General features: G+C 41.1%; 1 protein-coding gene across 1 annotated transcript; it reads right to left on the reverse strand.

The window, feature by feature from the left end:
* Positions 1-4079: 4079 nt before the first annotated feature.
* LOC121635884 (A disintegrin and metalloproteinase with thrombospondin motifs 5) lies at positions 4080-21627 on the reverse strand. Its single transcript, XM_041979273.1, has 8 exons — positions 20359-21627; positions 12124-12256; positions 11640-11807; positions 9203-9486; positions 8311-8494; positions 8049-8224; positions 7796-7971; positions 4080-6904 (listed from the first exon to the last, which is right to left on the reverse strand). The coding sequence occupies exons 1-8, from the start codon at positions 21433-21435 to the stop codon at positions 6232-6234; spliced, it is 2871 nt and encodes a 956-aa protein (XP_041835207.1). The 5' UTR covers positions 21436-21627; the 3' UTR covers positions 4080-6231.
* Positions 21628-23095: the final 1468 nt, after the last annotated feature.

Below are 23095 nucleotides of genomic sequence, written 5' to 3' on the forward strand. Positions count from 1 at the left end.
GTCTTCTCTGCAGTGGACAACAGTCAGCCTCTCAATTAGTTGTGAGCAGAGAGCCAAGTTTATCAGAAAAAGGCCATAGAAGAGGGAATTTTTGTCAGAGGGCAAGTCTAGAAATAACTTTAGGAAATAATGACTAAATAATAATTACTTAATAAATAACTTGCAATACCAAAATAGCCAGTCATTTTTTTTTAGTAAAAATTGTTTATTTAAAGAAGCAACTTTGGCAGATTTTCTTAGTTAGTCTCCCCCAATGATGGCTAACTTGGCATCCATGTTGCATCCTGTCTCTTTTTCCAAAACTCATGTGTAACGACAGCTCCAGTAATGTATATATATATATATATATATATATATATATATATATATATATATATATATATATGTATTATTTTAAAGGCCATAGAGTTGCACAATGCCACTCTAAGGTGATCCTTATGTGGCTTTTAATCACTTCTGCAAACCACTTTTTATCAGTGTTTCTTCAGTATTATTAGCCTTTTAACTTTGCACAGTTGTCACATCTGGTGATTTTATGACTTTTAAATCCTCTATTTATAAAAATATAAACAGTCAGGTTAGACATTTATTTTCACTTACATAGGCAGTTGGTGAGATGATGTTGTATTATTGATGTTGTTGTACAAAAACATGTAAAACCTTCTGCATTCTCATGCACATGGGCATCTGAGGTTTACATCAGTTTACAATAAATATTTGATAGAATTTGATAACCCTACCCTGGGCTGGTACTATGGGGACCTAAAAAGTCTCATAGGGATGTGAGGGAATGCGTTGTTAATTTTTACACCATTTCACTTTTAATTTCGATTATTTCGAGCATTTTCTCATTTTGTGAGTGCATGCATGGTGGCTGCTCATGGTATTCACTATGCAGACAAGTTTATCAGGACTTGTTATACTTGTTGGACCTTACTGCTTAGCATTATCTTTTAAACATTTTAAATATCTTAAGTGTTGGTCATTTTCCAGGCTTTTCCCTCATTTTTATGCTGACTCCATATGAGCTCAACTCTAGGGGTCTCCAAACTACGCCATGGTCATCCCAGGGATCACCAACTCCATACCTCGAGAGCCACTGTCCTGCAGGTTTTAGATGTTTCCCTGCTACAACAAACCTGGCTTAAATTACATTGTTCTCCAGCAGCTTGCTCTTGATGACCCATTAATTTAAGTCAAATATGCTCAGGAAAGCATCAAAAACGTGCAGGACGGTAGCCCATGAGGACTAGAGTTTAATATCCCTGTTGCAGCCACTTAATGATTTACAGTTAAAGAAATGTTTTCAAATCTTTGCAGGTCACTCTAAACTACCCAGCAACCTGTTTAGCTACAGAAATAGGAAATGGATCAATCTGAATTTTGCTTATATGCGTGGTTATGCATAATGGCGTTATTACTGAAGTAATGCATATTTCTCTCTCTGCTATGTCTATGCATCAGTACTTACTGTATTGCTTTTTTCCTCTTTAATCCACAATATATTCTCATTTTCTCCTCTTAACTTCCATCTATATGTAGCTATAGCCCAAATAAAGTTACTCTAATAAAATTTGCTAAATTTAAATGTGTTTCTGTGATATTAACTCATTATAAATATTTAAAAACCATCTGCAGTCATTACAATATAATTCTGTGGCAGGACGGCTTTAATGACACAGACACAAAGACCTTTAAATATATAGATTTTATGTACATATATTCATGTGGATGACTAGAAAAAAAACACTATATTCTTACATAGGAATTATTCAGCACAGTCATATTCCTAAGTTAAACAGTAATTTGATACAAAATTACTATAATAAATAAAACTCATCTCATTGTTTTGTTTATTCACATACCAGTTGCACACATAATAAATTACAAGTTCAGTGCTGTGTTTCTGTCGTTTTGTAGGTTGAATGTCTGCAGAATGCATCTGCAATACTCCAAAACTGCATAAATTTTGGGTTGCGTCAATGTCTCTATATTTCTGTTTAAATACGGTTGAATACTAACAGATATATGAAAGATCAATTCATCGTACAAACACGTCTATATTGAGTCAATAAATCTGCATGTGTAAAGGGGGGAGGAGAGGGAAAGAGTGGTATGTGTAGTGTTTAAATTTATGTTTTTTTCTTCTCCTGCATGGGTGCCAGATGGGTGAGGTTAGCTACACAGGAAAGCATAATGGGTGCCAGATTTTCTAACACAATAACAGGAAGGTATTTGTTGAGTCCATTAGATATGCTATTTACTTTGCTATACTTAATTATCCACAAGATGAGCTGTAATCTCTTAAAAAATATTTAATTTATTTTTACACAAATTAAGTTTATTTTGAGGCAGATGCACTGATAATGCATCCTTTTTTGAATTATCAAAAATTAAGGCAATGTTACGAGTTTGGTGGAGGATTTCAAAGGGTTAGTTATTCGGTACAAAAAGAAAATACTCCGTGAAAGGCGAGAACTTTGTGCTTGTTCTCGAGGCCGCAAGAACAAGAAAAAAGTTTGTATTGCTCCGGTCAGTTCACTCCATGAGAAGCTGTGTGTTAGCAAGAGCAAAATAATGCCATTTTGTTCTCATGGCCTTGAGAACAAGAAAAAAGTTCAGCCTTAAGGCTTCATCCAGTGGAGACGGAACCAATTTACTTTTGACAAAGTTTTCTGTAATGACGGAATAATTTCAAGTGTGCATTCAGATTTACACAAAAAACCACTGAAAATGCTGTAGTATATATGCCAGATCTGTAAGTGGCACTTTAACGCTACCACAGAAATACACCAAAAACAGAGAAGAAGACACGGAGCATGTGCTGAGAGTTTAAGCATGCGGGTCAAGGGAAAGATGGAGCTATGGCATCATCGGTTCTGGAATTAAATGGTTTGAATTGTAAACATGGAAATGCAACAGCTGTATTTTCAGATTTATTCACTTTGGGACCCAGTTTAAAAATGACCATTTATTTGGCTCCCAACACGCCAGCCCATGTAAACAAAAAGTCCAAACGATTAACAAAATAAAAAAAAAAAAAAAAAAAAAGCTTAAGCAGATACACCTAAAATTGTTTCTGTGTGCTTAAAGTCCTCATCTGAAAGCCTCCAGGCTTCATTCGCACAAGAGAGAACCAATTTTGCTCTGTGAAAACAAAATCATTTCAAGAAATATGTCCACACAAAACCTCTGAAAATGCTGCAGTATATATGCCAAGCTTATAAGTGGTGCTGTAATGCCGCTACAGAAATACACTAAAAACAGAAGAAAACATGGAGAGTAGGCATGGCTCAGCAAGGCAGAGCGGTCGTCTTGCAACCCGAGGGTTGTCGGGTCAATCCTCAGCCAAGTCAAGTTCATGTCAAGGTGTCCTTGGGCAAGACACTGAACCCCAAATTGCTCCTGATGGGTCGTAGTTGAGCGCCTTGCATGGCAGCTTCCGCCATCAGTGCGTGAATGTGTGTGTGAATGGGTAAATGTGATGTATGATGTAAAGTGCTTTGGGTATCGTTCCAGGTACAGTAAAGCACTATATAAATATGGACCATTTACCATTTACATATTGCTATAAAAGCCATATGATACTTAGCATCTGCATGAATACAACACTAAGTAATTCACCATTGTTGTAGCTGTTCACAAGGTTTTTGCATATAGGTTGAGGGAGAGGTGTGGATTTGGTGTCATTGGTTCAAGAAAGATGTGCATGTGTTGTAAACAGTGGCGTTTTATTCATCTTGGGATCTGGTTTTAAAAAAATTTCGTTTTGGACTCTCAAAATGTAAAACCTCAAAAAAAAAAAAAAAAAAAAAAAAAAAAAGCCAGCAGCCTGTTAGCCTAGCTTAGCCTAGCTAAGATTAGCAAGAAGTGTACCTGACAGTAATCCTGAGGTGCAGCACAAGGTATTTTTGAAAACCAAAGCAGGGGGGGGGGGGGGACAAACAAAAAAAAAAAACATTTTAGACATGATGTTTTAGAAAACAAAATACTAAACATGACATTTCAGCAAACATGTTTCTTTACATGGTAAGAAAATGTAAAAAAGACAATAATTTTGGAAATGTTTTCTGAAATATTTTTGCAAAAACATTTCTACATGTAATTTTCCTTTTTGATTGTGGTGTTTCGTTTTTTTTTACCAGTGTTTTTTCTGAATTTGCACCTCAGAACTGCTGTAAGTAGGGTCAGTTTTCTTTATTTTAGTTAAAAAAAATACACAAAAGATTGGTGAACTTAAAGGCCCTTTTATGCTTGATGCAAAAGAGGGACACGTAGAAGGATGGATGGTTTCGTCCGGCTCCTGTGTCGGTTATTTGCGTAATTTGGTTTGTTTTCACAGAGCTTAGCTAGAAAAAGATAAATGAAGATGCGCACAACTGTAGAAATTGCATGAGTTTGTGAATAAAGACTAAATGCAAGTGTTTAGGACGTGTTGGGAAGCTGGAAAAAATGCTATGTATTACCGCCACCAATGGTGTCTGAATCTGACATCAGACCACGGGAGTGAACTCTTAAATTAGCACTGAAGTATGTGAAGTATGAGACACTGAATTATGAGGACGGTGACGTATGACAACATTTGAAACGGACGTCCCTATTCACGCATGTAAGGGAGCATAGATGGTCCTTAAGAGTTGCTTTTTACGACAAAGCTCAGTCAGCTTTCTACTTATCTAATCAAACTGTAAACTTTAACATCAAATTTAACAAAAAACCCCCCGCAATTTCACCAAAATCACAAAAATCCTCCACCTGATCATAAGGCCTGATTTAATGGACCCATTTCTGGTATAATTAAACTTCATGTACTGTGGCTACCTTCACCCATCAGTGTTGAAAAATAATTAGCAAATAAAGAATGTAGAATAAGTAAAATAACAAAGAATTGAATTGTAAAAGGCAAGTAATGACTGCATTTCTGTCGTTGCGAGTATCCAGGGCACACATTGTCATATTAGTGTTGTTTCCTTAAAAGATGAAGAGACAATAACTAAAACAAAATACATACAAAATCCTCTCAGCACCAACAAATGATTGATATAAGTGGAACTGCTGCATGTTTCAAGCATGTTCAAACCATACATGCCTGGCTACATGGGTGTGGTAACACACATGCTGTCAAAAACACACACACGACACAGGCATACAACCCAAGCCTTGCCCCAAACCTTTGTGTCATCAATAAGCTCCATTGATGTTAAGGAGCATCATGGTTACTTTGCCCCTTTGTCAGCTTCTTTTCTATCACAGAATGCCGTTGCTATGTTTCACAAATGATTACCAAAGTCAGTACAACTAATACTTTCATCTTCAGAAAACTTTTTTCCCAGCCTGGTTTTCACAGGAGCATTGGGAAGTATGGGATCACTTAAACACAGACTGGACAACGGAGTGACCGAGTGGCTTCCAAAACAGCTAGGTTTCCCCATTTTTTCCTGGTCAAATTCTCCTTCTTTCTAGTTTGTTTCAATTTTTTTCAGGGTGTGATCAAGTACCATCATACATATCAAAGATGCTGCAAACTTTGATTGGGAAAAATACCCACTGGCAATCTGAAAACATGATTTTATGGAGCAGAATTTAGTGGAAGAGGCCTTACTTAGTAATCAGATAGTCTACAGATGATCCAACCAGTCATTGATTGCCAACAATCTTCCAGCACATTTTATGATTAAAGATACATGATATGGCTCTCCATGACCATGAATTATATGAAGGCTTTGAATCGGGGCTGCCGTGTGGATAGAATTAAAGAACATTGAGTGCTTCCCGTTGTTGGGGCTCTTGTCTCAGATGCATTCATGACAAAAGACAAAGAAGTGTGAGTTGAGTGACAACAACACATGGAACCATAAAAAGACACGCATGCCATTACAGGGCAACACTCACTAAGTCTCCAGGGTTTGGAGGCTAAGTAAAGACAATCAGCTATTGTCCATGTGGAAATTACATGCAACTTGAGTCTTTAGCAATGCCAGAGCGATACTTCTCTGTTCAGTTTGTGTTCTGCATAGCTAATATTATTCCAGGTCAGTCCTCTGGCATACACTCAGATACATCCATGCCAGTCTGTCTGTATCTTGCGTTTGGTCTTGGCTTTCTGCGCCAACATTCACAATCTATTTAAGGTTCTATGTCCTAAATTTATTTGTTCATAGTCCTCTGTCCACTGATACAGACTGTTTCAGACCTACAGATTACAGCTTCCTCCAACAGACTGTTTCTACCTCAACATTTTTTTACCAGACAGTGTTTGAAGGCAGAGGGGCGAGCGCTTAGTATGCAGCCCTTTGACAGTTTCCCATCCCAGTCCTTGCATTGCACAGTCCGGCTCTGCCAGCCATTATCACAAGTTCTGGAGCATGTCATCCAAGGTCCAGTTATCCACTGAGGTCCAGGAGTAGGGGTTGAGGGACCAGGTGGTGAAGGTGACTCTGGGACCAGAGTGGGGGAAGCAGTAGAAGTTGTAGTGGTACTAGTGGTGGTGGTTTTTGTAGTCGTTGACATTGTTGTGCTGCTCTGCAAGGAGGTTAGTTTTTGAAGAGATGGTTGCTGCGAAGCCATCCACCGTGGCATAAAGAAGCTATAACGAACATCCAAGGGTTTTTTGGCATCTGTAGCTAGAATCTGGACAACTAAGGGTTCTTGGAGAGCTCCAGGGCCCATGCTGTGAAGCCACTCATCCCGCTGACTCCAGCCACTGTAGTTGAGCAAAGAACCGTTGAGTGGAATGATTGTCTCGGAGGTGGATATCATGAACTTTCCATTTAGGAGGTACTCCCCGTTGGGTCGTCGAAGGGCCAAGTAAGCTGTGTAACGGGTCTGGTCTGGAGCCTTGTGCTGACGAACCTTGATGTGAGTAGAACCAGCAGGGATCTTTACTACATCAGTGTAGCCTTTGCTATTTGCAAAAAAGAGATGAGGGAAGGGATAAGATCAGTAGTTAATAGATATTGTTCTTTATCACTGCTGTCTCAAAAGTAGATGACATTACTATCTAAAACCAGTTAGAAAATTTAAAATGTGTCGCTAATGAAATAGGACCAACAAAACCACACTTATGAACCAGCTGAGCAGTGAAATGTGGAGACATTCAAGATTTAAGGCTGTGCAACTCGAGTATTTCTGAAAACAGTCATCAGTGGGATTACCAGGCACTGTGAACCAACTCAACTACATCAGTAAGAACAAGAATTAGAAGATGTTTCTTTTACTTTGTTCATTCTGAGCAATAAATATGTTAATCCTCATTCATTTACAGAGAAAAACTGTGCTTTGCTTTGTATTATTTAGCATCTGCTTCAGGTAGCGTTAGCTTAGCTTCTCTGGCTAACCTAATGCTTGCATAGTAAACATTTAAAGACATCTGTAAATTGTGGTTACAGACAAAATTTTGAGTTGTAGTCTAATCAATTGATAATTGAGAATAAAGGTTTTCTAATTAATTACATTTAACAGGATTATAAAGCTCATTCATTTAGAGAGAACCAATTTATCTTGTATTATTTAGCATTTGCCTCAACTAATGTTAGCTTAGCTTCTCTGGCTGACTAAATACTTGCATTGGAGGCATTTAGTGACATCTGCAAACTGTGGTTACAGACAATATTCTAAGTTGCACTCTAATTAAATGATAATGGATGATAAATGCTTTATAGTTAATTAAATTTAACTCAATTACAATTTGATTGGACTGAACTGGACATTTAAAGGTGTCTTGAGTTGACCTTTGTTGAGAATTAGTGCTGAAGTGACATATTTCTATCATGGTGTGCAACTTTCTTACTCTCACCTCTTCTTCGTGAAGTTGCCTATAACCCTTATACATCCAGTGCTGTCACCTCCACATATACCACACTTGTCAAACTGGAGCTTGGAGCCAATGATGCCATCACAGCCTGTACGCACACATTTCCCCTTTACACACACCGAGCTGCTGTAAGGACGACACTCAGTTCCATCTACCACCTGAACATAGAGAAAACACTGTTATTTTTATTTTTCTTAATCAAACAAACTGCCTCTTTACAGTGCAGCTTACTCACCCTCTGAGAGAACACCACATAGTATCCCGTTCCTTTTGCTCTGCAAGTTAACTTGCAGACATCTTTAGTGAGAACTCCTGCGTACTTTGGCACCCACTCCACAAAGGTCTTTACCCCTTTTGGATCGGTCTGAGGACCGTTACGGACCTCACACTGTTCCTGGCGGAAACTCTTATCTGGAGAAAAGTTTCATCAGAAAAAAGGTGTGAGCTAAAGGACGATGAATTAACCTAGTCTAACAGGACAATCCTTTTTAACTCACTTGATGCCGGACATGGAGTGACGCTGCAAGATCGATAGATGGCTCTCTTGCCCGTGCAGTAGCGCCCGTTGTTCCGTGGTGGCGGGTTGTTGCACAAACGGTGGGCAAACTGCACCCCGCCTCCACAAGTTCTGGAGCATGGACCCCAAGGACCCCAAGAACTCCAGCTGCCGTGGTTGGACGCCTGGGAGCAGCAGAGGAGGGTCACAATGACAAGAGGGTTGTGTAGATTAAAGCCGATATCAGAGTTGGGGAAATTGACAGAAGAGGGAAGATCAGAGGGATAAGATAGAGACAAAAAAATGAAAGAGATGAGAGAGGACAATTAGTGCTTATCAGATGTGCTGGAAGTTGGAGTGGCTGCCAAGCAAGCCACGTGTTGTAGAAAAAGCCCTTTGGAGAGAGATCTGTGATAAAGAAAAATGTGACATTCATTGGAATGTGGAAAAGAAGGATGCTATCGTCATGTGATAATAACTAACATCTGTTTATAGCCACAGTAGGTTCAGTGCTCACATGGCTCCCCTGAGGAACAGCCTGAATGAAATACCTTAGGTAACATACAGAGTTTTTATGTTTTTCCAACCGTTGGTATATGACTCATAAGTGATTAAAATGATTGGATAAATAGCGCTGAACATTTTATGAGACAAAGTTGATTTTCCCATCCTCAAATTCTGCAGACCATCTGTGGAAACAACTTTTCCATTTACTTCTCTTGAGTCTTTATAGTACTTGAATTACTTGTTTCCACTGTAAAAATGCTATCACACTGCAAGAAATGTACAGATGAAAGATTCTTAAGTCTAAAAAAATTAAGGGAGAGGATGTTGGTGGCAGGATCTCTATGTCCTCCCCTAAATCCTACTCTGATGCCATCCGGCCATCTTACCGAGTAGTGCTTCTTTCGGGTTTTGTCCACACACTTTCCCTGCAGGCAGATGCGTCCCTTCCCACAGGGTGTTCCCTCTACCGCTGGCAGCTTCTTGGTCAAACACACCATCTGTCCCTGGCGAATCACGGCGCACCACAGCCGAGAACATACATCCATGCCCGGGCAGACTGTGTACTCGGGTCCGAAGGCCAGGCGACACTGGCGGACGGCGTCGTAGCTTTGACCTGGGAGCTCCTCAGGGCCAAGAAGGGGCTGACGAGGAGAGTCGAGGAGACACTCGGCTGAAAATGGCATGAAAATGGGAGGAGGACATTTTAAAGTAAGTTTAAATGCTGAACTATAAAAGAAAACACTGTCTCATATTGTTTCTGCACCACTTCTAGTCACTTTTTAGCTAATAAACAGGGCAAGGGCAGAGCTGACAGGGGCACAAAGTGTTACAACACCAGTATGTGTGGCACAGCTGCACATTTCTATAAGAGATTTTGTCCCTGTGCAAGTACAAACATTAATGTTATGTAATGCTATTGACCTGATGTTAGCTTGAAGCTACATAGCAGTTTTAAGTGAGATTATGTGGAGAAACCATGTTATATTTAAAGGAATTACACATCAACCCACTTAAACAAGATTTAAAAATTTGAGCTAAAAATAAATTATAAAGAATGGTCTAAGAGTACTTCAGTTTTCAAGTTAATTTGTGCTGACTAAGCTAGAGCTAGATGATCTGTTTCATTGAAACAGGAGGCTAGCAAGGCTGGTAGTTTATTTTAAAGTAACCTACAACATGAAAATATAGAGAAATATAGTCTGTAACCAGATTTATTTGGTAGAGGAAGATATAAGAACAAGGAAAATGAGAGCTATTTCTGCATCTTTTGGAAAGATGTTTTATTCCTCATATCTTTCTGATGCATACCTGTAAACTCTGAAAGTGTGAAAAAGGTAATGAACTAAGTCCTTTTAGGGAGATGCGTGAGCAAATCCCCCCCCCCACACACACACCTCTGATGAAAAAGCACATTTATTAAAACCATGTGCTAAAAAAAATTGGAATAGTATTCGGAAAACCTCACTTTGCCAATCTTTTGAAATACTGTGACAGCAGGAAGCTGTGTTGATCTCCCTTCACCTCAGTCTTGACCTCAATCTTTTACAAGACCCATTTGCACTTCAGCCCTGAATCAAGCTACACTACATAAATATAGTCTTTCTCCTTAAGCTCTTTCATACTGGAAAAAATTTTAATATTATCGACTGGGCCAAGGCTCCTTTTTCATGAGCATGAACGTATGTTAAGGCTAACCCCAACTGCATCTGGCCATGTTAGATTATCAGCCTGAGCACAAATTGCAATCATTCATTAAACCAGACAATGGAATGTGTTTTAGTTTCCCTGTTATTTTACGACAAGAATTTGAATTAAGATCAGATAAGCAGTGGAGATAACCTTCTCAAAATGATCACGACACTCTACACAGCGTTAAATTACACAGCATATTATACTGCTTACAGATAACAAGACTTCCCTCATCAACCGCTGATGTCTATAAACAAAACATCGCAGGCAAAAGTTGCCGTCATCCATGGAGGAAAACAATGCTGTTATCATGATTGTGTTTGGCCAAATGACATTACTATTCTGTGTTCCATCAGATGTTTTATTGGTAAGACGACAGTATCCTCTGTTTTTGTCTGAAAGTCCTGGCCCTGAGGGAGCGCTCTTAAGACACGCTTTACTAACAATAAAAGCTGTTTCATTCCAAAGAGGATTCCCACCGCCCCTAAAATAAATAAGTAAATAAAAACTCTTTGGATCTATACAATTTAAATGAAAGCCATATTTGGATTCAACAACATTGATTCGTTCTTAGTATATAGCCCCCATTGATAAAGTCTTGCCCACCCTCTGGCTACCTCATTTATAAAAGTCCAGCTCTGGCACAATTCATTATTTAATTATTCTAATTTTTTTGTGCCAAATTAGCTTAATGACACACACTATGCAAATGTGTGTCCTGGTGATGCCTTTGAGGAAAGGAGGGAAAAAGCAGAACTACAAATTTTGCAGCCTTGCAAGTTTTTTTTTACCGGCATAAAAAAAAGAAAAACTGCAGAAAGACCTGCTACTTGCATATTCTTGACAAACAAGCCTCGTATGACCTTTTACACACAAAAAAATGTGGAGCAGCAGGTGATCCTGAAGTTATACTGTTGGTTCACGAATTAAGCTGAAAGCCATGAAACTTCTGAGCAAAATGTCAACAGCTGTACTTTATGGTTGTTATGAATAAAGCTGCTTGCTGAAACTGGAGCACAGAGTCTGACTTGTCTTTGGCTGCGCTACAAATGCATTCTGTAATGAAATAAAAAAGAAATGTGACCAGCCGACAGCTGTTGGTGATTGGTATCACCTAAATAATCCCACGCTCACCATTGCCGTCGTCAAAGAAGTCAGTGATGGTTGCTGATGTGCAGCGGCTCCATGGCTTGGAGGCGTCGATGGAGGTGAGGATGGAGGACATGAGCCGCTTGTCGCTGTTCACCCCGAAGCGTTCCTCACAGAATTTGGAGTCGTCGTGGGACAAACCAAGAAGGTGACCTGAGGACAGCGAAGAAACCAAACAAGCACTGAGTGAAGGGTTTTAATATCGGCTGCTTTAATAGTGAAAAAAAATATTTTAAATTTAATAAAATATGGAAAACTTTCCATCAAATCTGTACAAACTTTCAACAATGCAAGAAATGACAGGACTTGTTTCAAATGTGCACATGCAGGAAGAATGAGGAAAGAAAAACATACAGGTAATGAGCTGAATGACGTGATGTTAATCCACCAGAGAAATGTTCTGACAGATGTGCATGTGCATGCCCTGGCATGATTGTTTTAGTTTGTGTACCTGTGCATCCATGCCTACCTATTTCATGAGCCACAGTAAATGCGGCGTGAAGCCCATCGTCCTCAATGACGGCACAGCTTCGCTCTGGAGAACAGATGGTGCCAACGTCCGCCATGCCCAGGGTATCGCAGGAGTGGTGGCCGCAGAGATCCTGGAGAAATGAAACGTAGTATGTTTGACACTTAAAACTCCAAGCCATTTTTTGCTACTTTGGGTCCATCTGTTATTTTCTTCATGTAAAAATGCTTATATAAGCTCAGCCCTTTTAAGCACAATCAACATACAGACATACAGATATTTTTAGGACAGTTGTCAGACTATGAGGCTAAAATGATGTAATATTAATGTTATTAATAGATATAGCAACATAAAGACCAACTAAATAAACTAAACGTAATTTATCACAGTATACGACAATGCCTTGTAGAAATAACACACAGATCAACAGTGGCCAAGCCTTTTCTTATCTGCATATCATTCTTTCAAGTCTTGGCTTTCAGGAGAAAAAAAAGCATTAAACACACAGCAGAAACTATTTATTTATTTACACTTTTTCCTCCATGTGTTTTTTTTTTTTTTTTTTTGGTATTCACAGTTATTTATGCTACTTTTTACCTACTATCCTCACAAAACAACCTCCAAGTGAGATGGTTTTGGGCACCACTGTGCATCAAATAATCTTATTAAAAGAATTTATTCCCACCATAGAAGACCATTATTTTTGTTCTTTTCAGAGAAAAATTAAATGTTCTGGTCACTTGTTTATCTTTGGCTGTTCCTGATTGGACATTATCAATTTAAGCTATCTAATTTGTAGAAATATTTACAGGAAGTGGCTTCATTATAATTTTCAGTTAAAATAGAAATCTCTTAGCAACATAGTAGTGTTAGTAAACTTTTTTATTATAAAAACGTGATACATAATCATGTTATTGTGAATCTTTCATTGTGGATTTATCATATATAGTCTCTGAATTAACACTATATTTTGTGGCTGGATTGTAAACCTCTTGGACAGGACATAATTCCCTGGAAAACTTCCACAGATCACCTAAAGGGTAAGCTATCCATCACAATTTACCCCACAGAGTTACACATTACCCTTCCCAAGAAATTGTTGACAATAATGATAGTGCTCAGGAGCACTAGCTGAGTTTTAAAGCGTTTAAATTAACACAGGTTTACAGGTTTCTATACCAACGAGTCCCTACAGATCCTGTCTTACCAAAGTATGTTTCTTTCATGTTCAGGTCTTTAAACGCATCACTTTGACTGGTCCATTTTAACTGACTAGAGCCAACCTTTAGCCATATCTGCCACCTCTTTGGCCACAACATCCTTTTAATCATTGCCATTGGGTGTTGATGCTGTTGTCTCATCCCCATCTCTCTGCCTCCCAGATAGTGCATAGCATTGATCCTTGTTTTGATTCCCACACATGTCCATGTAGATGACGCCTCTGGCTGCCCAGCCTGGCCCCGCTGAGAGCAGAGATCAATCAGCTAATCATACCATCACATCAGCGCACATGCGGCTGCACATGATCTCTTGTGTGTGCTCGTACACAAAGTAAAATGGGCTTAAAATGTACATTCAACGTCTGCAGACAAATATCCATGCATGCGCACATGAGAACGTACGCACACACAAACACACACATCCTGGGGAGAGGATGAATTGTCATGTTAAGTGGTGCTGACAGGCCTGCTGGGTTGTGTATGAGAGGCTTGATGGGGAGGGTGTTTACCCGTTTCGGACCGATCAGTTTAGAACAAACTGTCTTGTGTTGTGCACTAACACACATGACTGACTGGGTGGGACCACCTCTCATAGAAAAAAAAAAAACGAAAAAAAAAACCCACAAATTACATCTTAGTAGATGCAACACATTTGCACATACAAATGATGTATAAATATGAACATACACAGCATTTTACTGGACAGTCACAACACACACACACACACACACAAACTGTACAGGAAGACAGCCTGTTCTCTTGCCAGCTGACTGCTGGATACATAAGAAGCAAACAAAGGCCAGTTCTGACTGCACTGAGTGCTACTGAGAATCAAATAGAGCTTAAGTTTCTCAGTACTTGTCTGTGCATGGACAGGCATGAAAACTATAGAAGAGTTTTCCCCTCACATTCTGCCTGTTTCTCTTTTCCCAGTCCCAAACTCTTCAAGTCTTTATACCTCTCTCACTTTCATTTATTTATTCATTCATCCCCTCCCAGGTTCTTGTATGAGAGATGTTTTTGTTTCTTTCTGTCAAGCATACACAGTTTTCACTGGTACAGCCGTGTAACAGGAAACGTGGGTAAAACAAAAAAAAAGGGGATTGCCTGTTAAGTAGTTACATGGGAATAATACTTGAAATAATCCCCAAACACACATGTATTTATTTACCTCGCCCCTTTCCCAGTTCTTTGCAGAGTTACTTTCATCCAAAGGCCTCAACAGACAAACAAGGGTGAAGAAAAGGGAGGGTTGGACAGAATTAGAGAAAAAAAATTATATGAAGAATGAGATGCTGAGGGGAAAAGGATGGAGCAGTGCCGGAAATTAAAGAAAAGTACTCTAAGAACAAGGGATTATGGTAATATTGGCAGAAACAACAGGAAAACAGGTGGCAGGCTGGCTGCAAGGGTCAGGAGACGATCAGAGCCATGCTTATACTGTATGTGTGTGAGGTACAAGACCACTTGAAATCTAAGCCAGCGCTGGTGTTAAACAAACAGAGCTAGACCCAGACACACACATACACAGAAGTCCCTCTTGCTGAGAGAATTTCACTCTGTGAAAATCACCTCAGGCTGATTCCAACAAACCCAATGAAAAACAACCACTGACGAGACAAGTAGCCACCAGTGATGATGAAAGACGTTGCAGTTTTGATAGATGTTATAATACCAAATGATATAATGGTGCTTACACATGTTCTCATATTTCCGCTTAGTATTTCATGTGCTTGTTTACCTTTGTCTTGTAAGAAGCAAGTTGTTGAGGGTTACTGATTAAACACCAATCCTCTATCCACTACTTTCGGGACCTCCTGCCCTACATGTTTTAGATGTAACCCTACTTTAACACCTGAATTACACGAATGGCTCGTTAACAGGCTGCAAAGAACTGGATGAGGAAGTTCATTTATTTGAATCAGGTGTGTTGGAGTAGGAACACAACAAGGATGCGGACTATGATGTAGCGCGTAACAGGACCGTTTTTTGTTGCAGTATCATCTGTTATTGGAGTACAGTATGGCCTAATAGATGTACTGGTCACAGACAAGTGTTTACAGAATCTATAGATAAATGTTTAGTGAATCTACAACTATTATTGTAGCCTAATATGGTAGACGTCATACAAATGTCAAGAATTGTAGCTTTCCAATGGTGTGGTACTTGGAAGGGAGACTGAGTGTGATATATTTTTGTCATGTCCCCCTCCTGGGATGTCTGGTACCAATGGGTTAAGGCAGCCAAAATCACTGGAGAAGACTTGAGACAGATGAAACATCTATCCACCACTTTCATCCAGACTAACATAATTATGAGCTTTAAACTCTCTAAATATATATTAAACCAGTATATTTCTTAGTTCACTCTGGTTTATGACCCACAAAATGAAAACACCTCTCAAATGTACTTTGAATTTAGTTTTATGCAACATACATTAGCATGCAAGCTAGCTAAACTGAGGATTTGATCCATGCTGTAGTGATATTTTTAATTAGCTAAACATTAGCATTGTCATTATGAGCTTGTTAGCATGCTAATATTAGCATTAACATCACGAGCACTGACACGCAATGTAAATTTGTGAAGGTGACCCAATAAAAGATGGAACCAGATGTCAGTCGTGGTCATTTTCAACAGAGATAACTGCAGAACAATGAGGGAATTCATCACTAGGGTCTGTTCAGAAAGAGAAAGCAACTTAAAAAAAAAAAAAAAAAAACTTGGCAGGTGATGAATAAGCCAATATCTTTTACAAACAAGCGTAAACTAATTGAATTATTAAAGCAGCCATTAAATTAAAACTCTTTGGAAATCCATTGTTATGACGGATTCACTGTTACTGTGTACTTTTGTTTTAATGATGAAAACCCTCCATTTCAGATGCTGTAGTCTCATACTGTATGCTAATCTCCTCCAGATCAGCTGTTGCTGGCAGATGTCACATCTGAAATCCACACATAGTATATAAAGAAATTGGTAAGAACACCTATGCAAATGCACAAGTTCAAGCCTGGATGTTCCCATAAGATGTTACACTAAAGCTTCATGTCTCCCCCCAAAAAAGTATTTGCGAGAGGATGTCATGTTCTAACCTGTCAAAGAAATGTTATTTTTTTCGGCAGAAAGGTACATGAACCAACCTAAAGTCAGTGCTCTAAGAGAACTTTCGACCATGATTGCAAACGGGAGTGAGCTTTAAAGTCACTCATGCATCTTAGTGTGAAGAGTGTGTTGTTATAGTACAGACTTGAGTTCTCTGGCCAGTTGCATAAAGTCGACAGATCAGGACCCGAGTTCGAGGGTTTGAGATCCAGGAGCTGTCTGCGGGTTGTCAACACATGTCAGACGAAGTAAAGCACGTGTGAAATATCAAGAACATTTAAAACAAATAGAGGTACTGGCTGTGACGGGGGTGAGGGCTGGGAAATGTACACTTTAATGTTTAGGTACAGAGAGACGAGGGTAAATTACATCCAGTTACTATGTGGAGGACATAGTGTGTTTTTATCACTGCCATTATATCAACCTGAGTATTAAAGATACAACACTTTGTTTGCTGCATCATGAACTCCACAATATTTGAAGCAAATAAAACAAATTTGAACATCAACATGAACACACATACGTATGCCAACCTCTCCACAACTCTGCCGCTCTGGTCAACTTATAGTAAGGCTTTGTCTGCTGTCCAAGCTCATAACAACACAATCATGCGTAACATTTAATGTTCCCACATACAGAGATACACACTCAGAAGTGCTCCAAGTCCCCTCAATGTACCCGTTGTTTTGTCCGGGTGCTGGCATGTGTGGAACTGGGTGACACTGCTGCACGGGTCATCTCACTGCGAGTACAGGGTGTTGGAGTAATTGGACCCATCCATAGAAAGGCAAGTTCCCTCCAACCCTTTGCGCTCTCATGTGGGAACAATGAGCTGGTTTGACTCCACACTGACGTGATTTACTTCAGTGTTTTACAAAAATCCAGATGTACTTCATAGCTGCTCTAAATACTCAGATAAAAAAAAAATCTGCACCATTTCCATTAAAGCTGCAAGTTATTTTCCAAAGAAAATGACTGTGTCATACTTCATTTATGTAAGCTTGCTTTGCTTTCCAGCTAAAAATACAGCAAAGCTACTGAAAGTCTTTAATGGTTGCATTCTGTTTGTGCAGCCCCGAACATTTTTTGGAACTTAAGTGACAGTCACTCTCACAAAAATGATTATTGGTCAAAAAAGCACAAACAAGAAGAGCTCCTGCAAAGCACGGGGGGACTAAAACCTACCAGCATCTTTACTTCCTATATTTTTTCTTGGTAACACCTGTGCAGCAGTATGGGTGGACACAAATCACTGAAAAGAGACTTTATGAGGAATGCAGCTTTTAAAATTCCACTTTCACTCTCACAGAGTTGCTACCTCAACTCTGCCTGTCTCGCTGTCATAGCAGTGGACAAAATAACTGCAAAATATTCAGATAATGGCTTTCAAGAGCCAGAGTTCAAAGGTTAAAGTGAAGTATTAGCTGCTGTCTTTACCCTTAACCAGATTTAAACAATGGCGGAGCTAGACTTTTGTACATGGGTGGCCATACTTTGACATCTGGAGGGGCGCATATTGTAAGCATAAAAATGATTGTTTCTCTCTCTAACAAACACACTCACAGCCACTGCTGTGATAACTGTGGTCACCTTAGAGAGACATAAGAAATAAAACATCTTTACATTAATAATCTGGATCACCAAGTGGAAATATTTACAACAAGTTAAAAAAGGTGCATAGAAAGGTAAGTTGGTTGTATTGGGGTGCCGTATGTGGTGCTTGATTTGGTAGTAGAGGGATCAGTAGCTAGAAGCGCTGGCTTACTGTCTGGCTGTGGCAGTGGTAGACTGGATATTTGTGGTCTGACTACAGTGACTTGTGTGGCTAGCTCCATGTTGGAAGCTGTCGGGGCTGCTGACACTGCGGCTGGGGTCTGTCTTGGCCAAAATTGTGTCCTTCCTTTTTGTAATAAAGTTGGAAATATCTGCTGTTCTACTTATTCTTATAAATTCCTCTACAAAATAAAACTGGTTGCAGGCTATATTTCTCCACATTTTCACGCTTCATTGCTAGCCTCCTGTTGAAATTGAACTGGTTCATGTAGCTCTAGCTTAAGTTAGACACCTAGGTACTCTCTGACCATTCTGTATGATTAAGTTTCAGCTCAAATGTAAAAAATCTTGAGCTGATGTATAGTCCCTTAATACACTCACAAAACTAAATATGGTTTTCCCACATTATCTTAAAACTAATCAAGTACTACATACCATATAACTTGACTAGTTTTAAGATGCTTTGTAGCTTCAGGATAACATTAGATTAATAACCTTTCATAACATTAGTAGATATACTATCACAGGGACAAAAACCCCTCTAGAAACGTGCAGCTAAATGTCAATGTTTTTTTTTCAAAATAATTACTAATTAGGAAACCACATTAAAATGTACTTCAAACTGGTGTAGTAACAGTGTTGATCCATTTGTGTCTAAAGAGATGTTTTTGCTGTCATCCTCCAGGTGACCTGTGCCACTCTGGCTGCCCTTCTGGCTCCATCCCTGGATTTAAGCGAAACTGTTCTGCAGAAATCCAACAACTTATGTTCTTAGAGGTCTGTGTTGTGTTACAGGGGGCACAGCAGATAATCACACCATCTGGTGACAGATTAACTCAACAGCATGACCTGCAGGTTCAGTAATGATGAGATGTGTGTGAAAGAAGGTCCAGAGGCAGGTTTGTGAATAATACAAACACTGAGCAGGTGAGATGCAAATTTAGTGCTAAGTATATGGAGATTTTTTGCCACATGCTGTAACTCTTTTCTCTGGGGCTGTGGCACACTGAGCAATAAGGGATGGATCAAACTAGTGGAGACATATACAAATACCAGGGTTAGCACGAGTATTTCAATAAGATCAAGACTGCAGTATGAAAGGGAAAATTAATGGAACACTAGCTGACATGTCCATTTTGATTCCTACAACTAGATACATACTAGATGTTTGGTTTACAGAAAACTCTGTCACATTGCCAGTGTACTGGCCTCAGGTATGCACTACCGGCAAGGACTGTGCCAAGTATGCACGAGCGCTGGAAATCCAAGGTAATATCACTTGTGCATGCTCTTTTTGGCCAAGCCATGACAAGACCTTGCATGACTTAAACACACCACAGTCCAAGGCAAAGCTGGAGCTAACCACCATGAAGCCACACCCAAAGAGGTGAAAAATGCATGTAAATCTGCTGCTGCTGCCCTGCGGCTTTGGACCAGGCACTTAGAGAGGAGGGGAGAGAATAGAGATGGTGAAAGAAGGGATGGATGAGTGTGGTCTCAGTAATGGTACAGCTTCTAACAGGGTGGATATGTTTGTTTTTCTGACAGCTTATACAACCTATGGAGGGCTCCCAGCTTAAGCTGACAGACGCTGGAAATGTAACAGGGAAAATATTTTTCAGAGTGGAGAGATGAGAGAGAGGGGGAAAGGGGGGGGGCTGATGATGACCTAATGAAATGCAGTCTCAGAGGGAGTTTTTGAGATATTTCTGCAATGCAACCAAGCAGCTGATGCGAAATCTCCAAACCCTGGGAAGAATGCGCGTGCATGGAGGCGTGCACATACTCCGAGGCTGTCAGGGGACTGGGAGGGGGAGCCTGGAGACAGAGGAGCCTGCCTAGAAAAACACCAGATGCAGGAAATATAGTTTTTCTCTCTCTCTCGCTCCTTCATCGGCGCTTCGCATTACGCACGAAAGATTCAGCAAAACGAAGATGGGAGCAAAACAAATACTAAAAGAGGAGAGAAGTCTGTGCAGACTCCCCTTCTACCACTCCAACAAACCCGTCATTACCTTGGCATCATACGAGGACGCAAAGCAGCCTCTCCTTCCTGCGTGTGGAAGACAGCCGGCGCCACGGTTAGTGTGCAAGGTGTGCGGAGCGAACAGGTGGAGGCAAGGGGGAGTTTGTTTACCTGCCTGGTGAAGAGGATGGCCGCATCGTGGTGGTGCTGGTGGTCGTCATCCAATGGGTTTTGTTGGTTCTGCCACTTACAGAAGCTTTTCAGAGTCGAAGCCGCGTTCTTGGACACCTCCAGCCCCTTCTCTTTGTCACCGACTGTGGCCACCTTCACCACGGAGAGCCGGATGGGGTTCTCGATGCTGGCGTGTCCGTACAGTTTAGAGGCGATGGAGGCCAGTGTGAGCAAATAGTGGTTCAAGTCCTTCCCGTATTTTTTAGTCATTGTGTCATCCGCCACCAGGAGAAGCTCCACGTGCCTAGCGCGTGAGACCGATCTCTTGCGCCTCGCGCCCGGCTCTGGAGCGCCTGCCTTGGCGAGCCGGCTCCACCATCTCCTCCCAGACTGGCCGTGCTCGTCTTCTGCCCGTTTCCCCTTCCCGCGACCTCTGTGCCGCAGTTTCCCCTGTGCATCTCTGCGTCCTCTGCGCCTGTCGCGCGTCCCACAGCTCTCGCGCCCCTCGCTCAAAGCCTGGAAACTGAAACTTTCGCGCGTAAACACGTGGAGAGTACTCTCCGCATCCTTGTCCTGCAGGGCGCGCACGTCGTGCTCATGTCCCTTAGCCCTTATGATGGGTGTGATAGTGTATCGCGAATTATTCACGGCGAAGAAGCCCTCGAGACCTCCTCCGCAGAGACTGAGGACAGCCAGGGACTCCGGGTGCGAGTTCACCGTCCCGCGGTACGCGCACTCCCGCTGCAAATGCGCTGGACTCTGCCCCATCATAGCGAGCATATACTGGGGGGTGAAGTGATGCGACAGCATCGACTCATCCCGCTCCATGTCCAGCTGAAACCGGCTCCCATCCAGGTACACCAGGTAGCCAACCTTCCCACCGCCGTGGTAAATCCGATCAATGGTCCGCACCACCCCGTCTGTCCTCCGCGCAGGTGTGTGAATGGACCCGCTCGCAGGTGGAAGATAGAAACCCTGAAAAGTAGACACTCTGGCTCCCAGCTCTAACTCCACAACGCAGAGCAGCAGCAGCCGACACCAGAGCATGTCCCCGGTCAGAGCAAGGAGCCGCACCATTGTTCATTCCCAGCCGAAAAACATTTATGTGTCCGCTAACACAACCCTGGAGCGGCCGAGGAGACAACTCTGAGTGTTTGTCTCTCCAAAAAGCGCATCCTCTCGGTTTCCAGATCTCCCATGCAAAAACACAGCACTGACCAACAGGCGGAAACACAAAACCATTGATGAAGGAGAAATATGAGCAGAATGGAGCTGTGTGCAGCCTGGAGAGGACTGAGCTGAACTTGGAGAACAAAAACACAAAGTTTGCTCTTAATAGGACCCGGAGAGAAGAAGTCCAGCCCCCTTTGCGCTCAATCACCACTCCTCCACCCCCCTCTTCTCTCCCTCTCTCCCTCAAATCAGAGTTAAGTGCTGGAGGAGAGAAACCTGAACAGTGCTGTCACTGGAGTGTTAGCTGCGCCAACAAAGGAAAGAGGATGTTGTTGTTTACAAATCATTTGTTTTCCATAAGTCATAAAACCATCCCTTTTTTGGAAACAAAACAAGCACAGGTTCCTAAATGCCTCTATTAAACTCCAGCCTGGTATTTTTACACTTTTACCACTTTGCCATCTTTAATAATTAAAAGCTGAAAGTCCAACAGGGTTTGACTAGAGAGTTTCAGCAAACAAGAGGGAATAGATAATTTATGGCCATTCCCAAATAAGAACTCCGAGAGTTCAATGCTCCCTGTGCCCATATAAGACATTTTATTATGTTGTTAGTATGTGGAAGTGGAGGAAATCTGAGTGAATGCACAGCTCATGCAAAACTTCTCAGGGTGAATTCCCATCATCTCACTAATATAAAGAGGATCTCAGAAGGAGAGTCCTTGCTCTTATGCTGAGTCACTTAAGAGCGTTTACATCTTTCTACATGCCAGAGGTAGATACCCTCTCTCACCCTGCATTTCTTGGGCTCTAATAAAGCTCCTGATCCAAAAGCCTTTGGAGGCATGAGTGGGCATGGATGCAGGAAGTGGGTGTTTGGTGGCAGAGCACCCAACGAAGGGAACACAGTGTGCTGTCAGCCTCGGTACCCCCTGTCAAATCACTGAGGATGCACTTCAGAGGAATCATCCAAATATTTCCCTTTAACTAGTTAAAATCTTAGACGTGGCCCTGCTGCACCTGCAAGGTGGATACAGTATCAAGCTGAGCTTGGTGCCCATATCACTCTGTTGTTATGCAATGCAATCCCACCCCCACTGCTCATCTCCTTTTTCTTCACTGTCTTCATCTCCTCTTTAGCCCCCCCCCGGTAGGAAAAAGGCGCTCATGAAGACAGAGTTGATTGAATCTCTGTTTCCGATGATCACATGATCCATTCCTCAGATATTTGAAGTAATGAGGCAGGCTTCTGGTGAAAAGTGCTGCAGCTGCAGGCTAGTGGCAGCCAGCCTGAGCAAAATATGAACTTTCTGCTGCTTCTTTTGAAAGCTGACTGAAGCTTTTGCTTTGGCTCACCATCAATGTCCTCCTCTCCTCTTTGAATCTGACACATTCAGCCTATTGGATCATTTTTAATCCCCCCCCCCCCCCATCATCTGAAATCAAGTTGTATGCCAAAGCAACCATATGGACATAAACCGCCCCCGTTATTACACACACAAACACACACGCACATACACAATTACACAGTAACTCGGATCACACGTGTATAGCAGGATGTTACA

Source organism: Melanotaenia boesemani, chromosome 24 (genome assembly GCF_017639745.1).
Source record: "Melanotaenia boesemani isolate fMelBoe1 chromosome 24, fMelBoe1.pri, whole genome shotgun sequence".
Taxonomy (NCBI): domain Eukaryota; kingdom Metazoa; phylum Chordata; class Actinopteri; order Atheriniformes; family Melanotaeniidae; genus Melanotaenia; species Melanotaenia boesemani.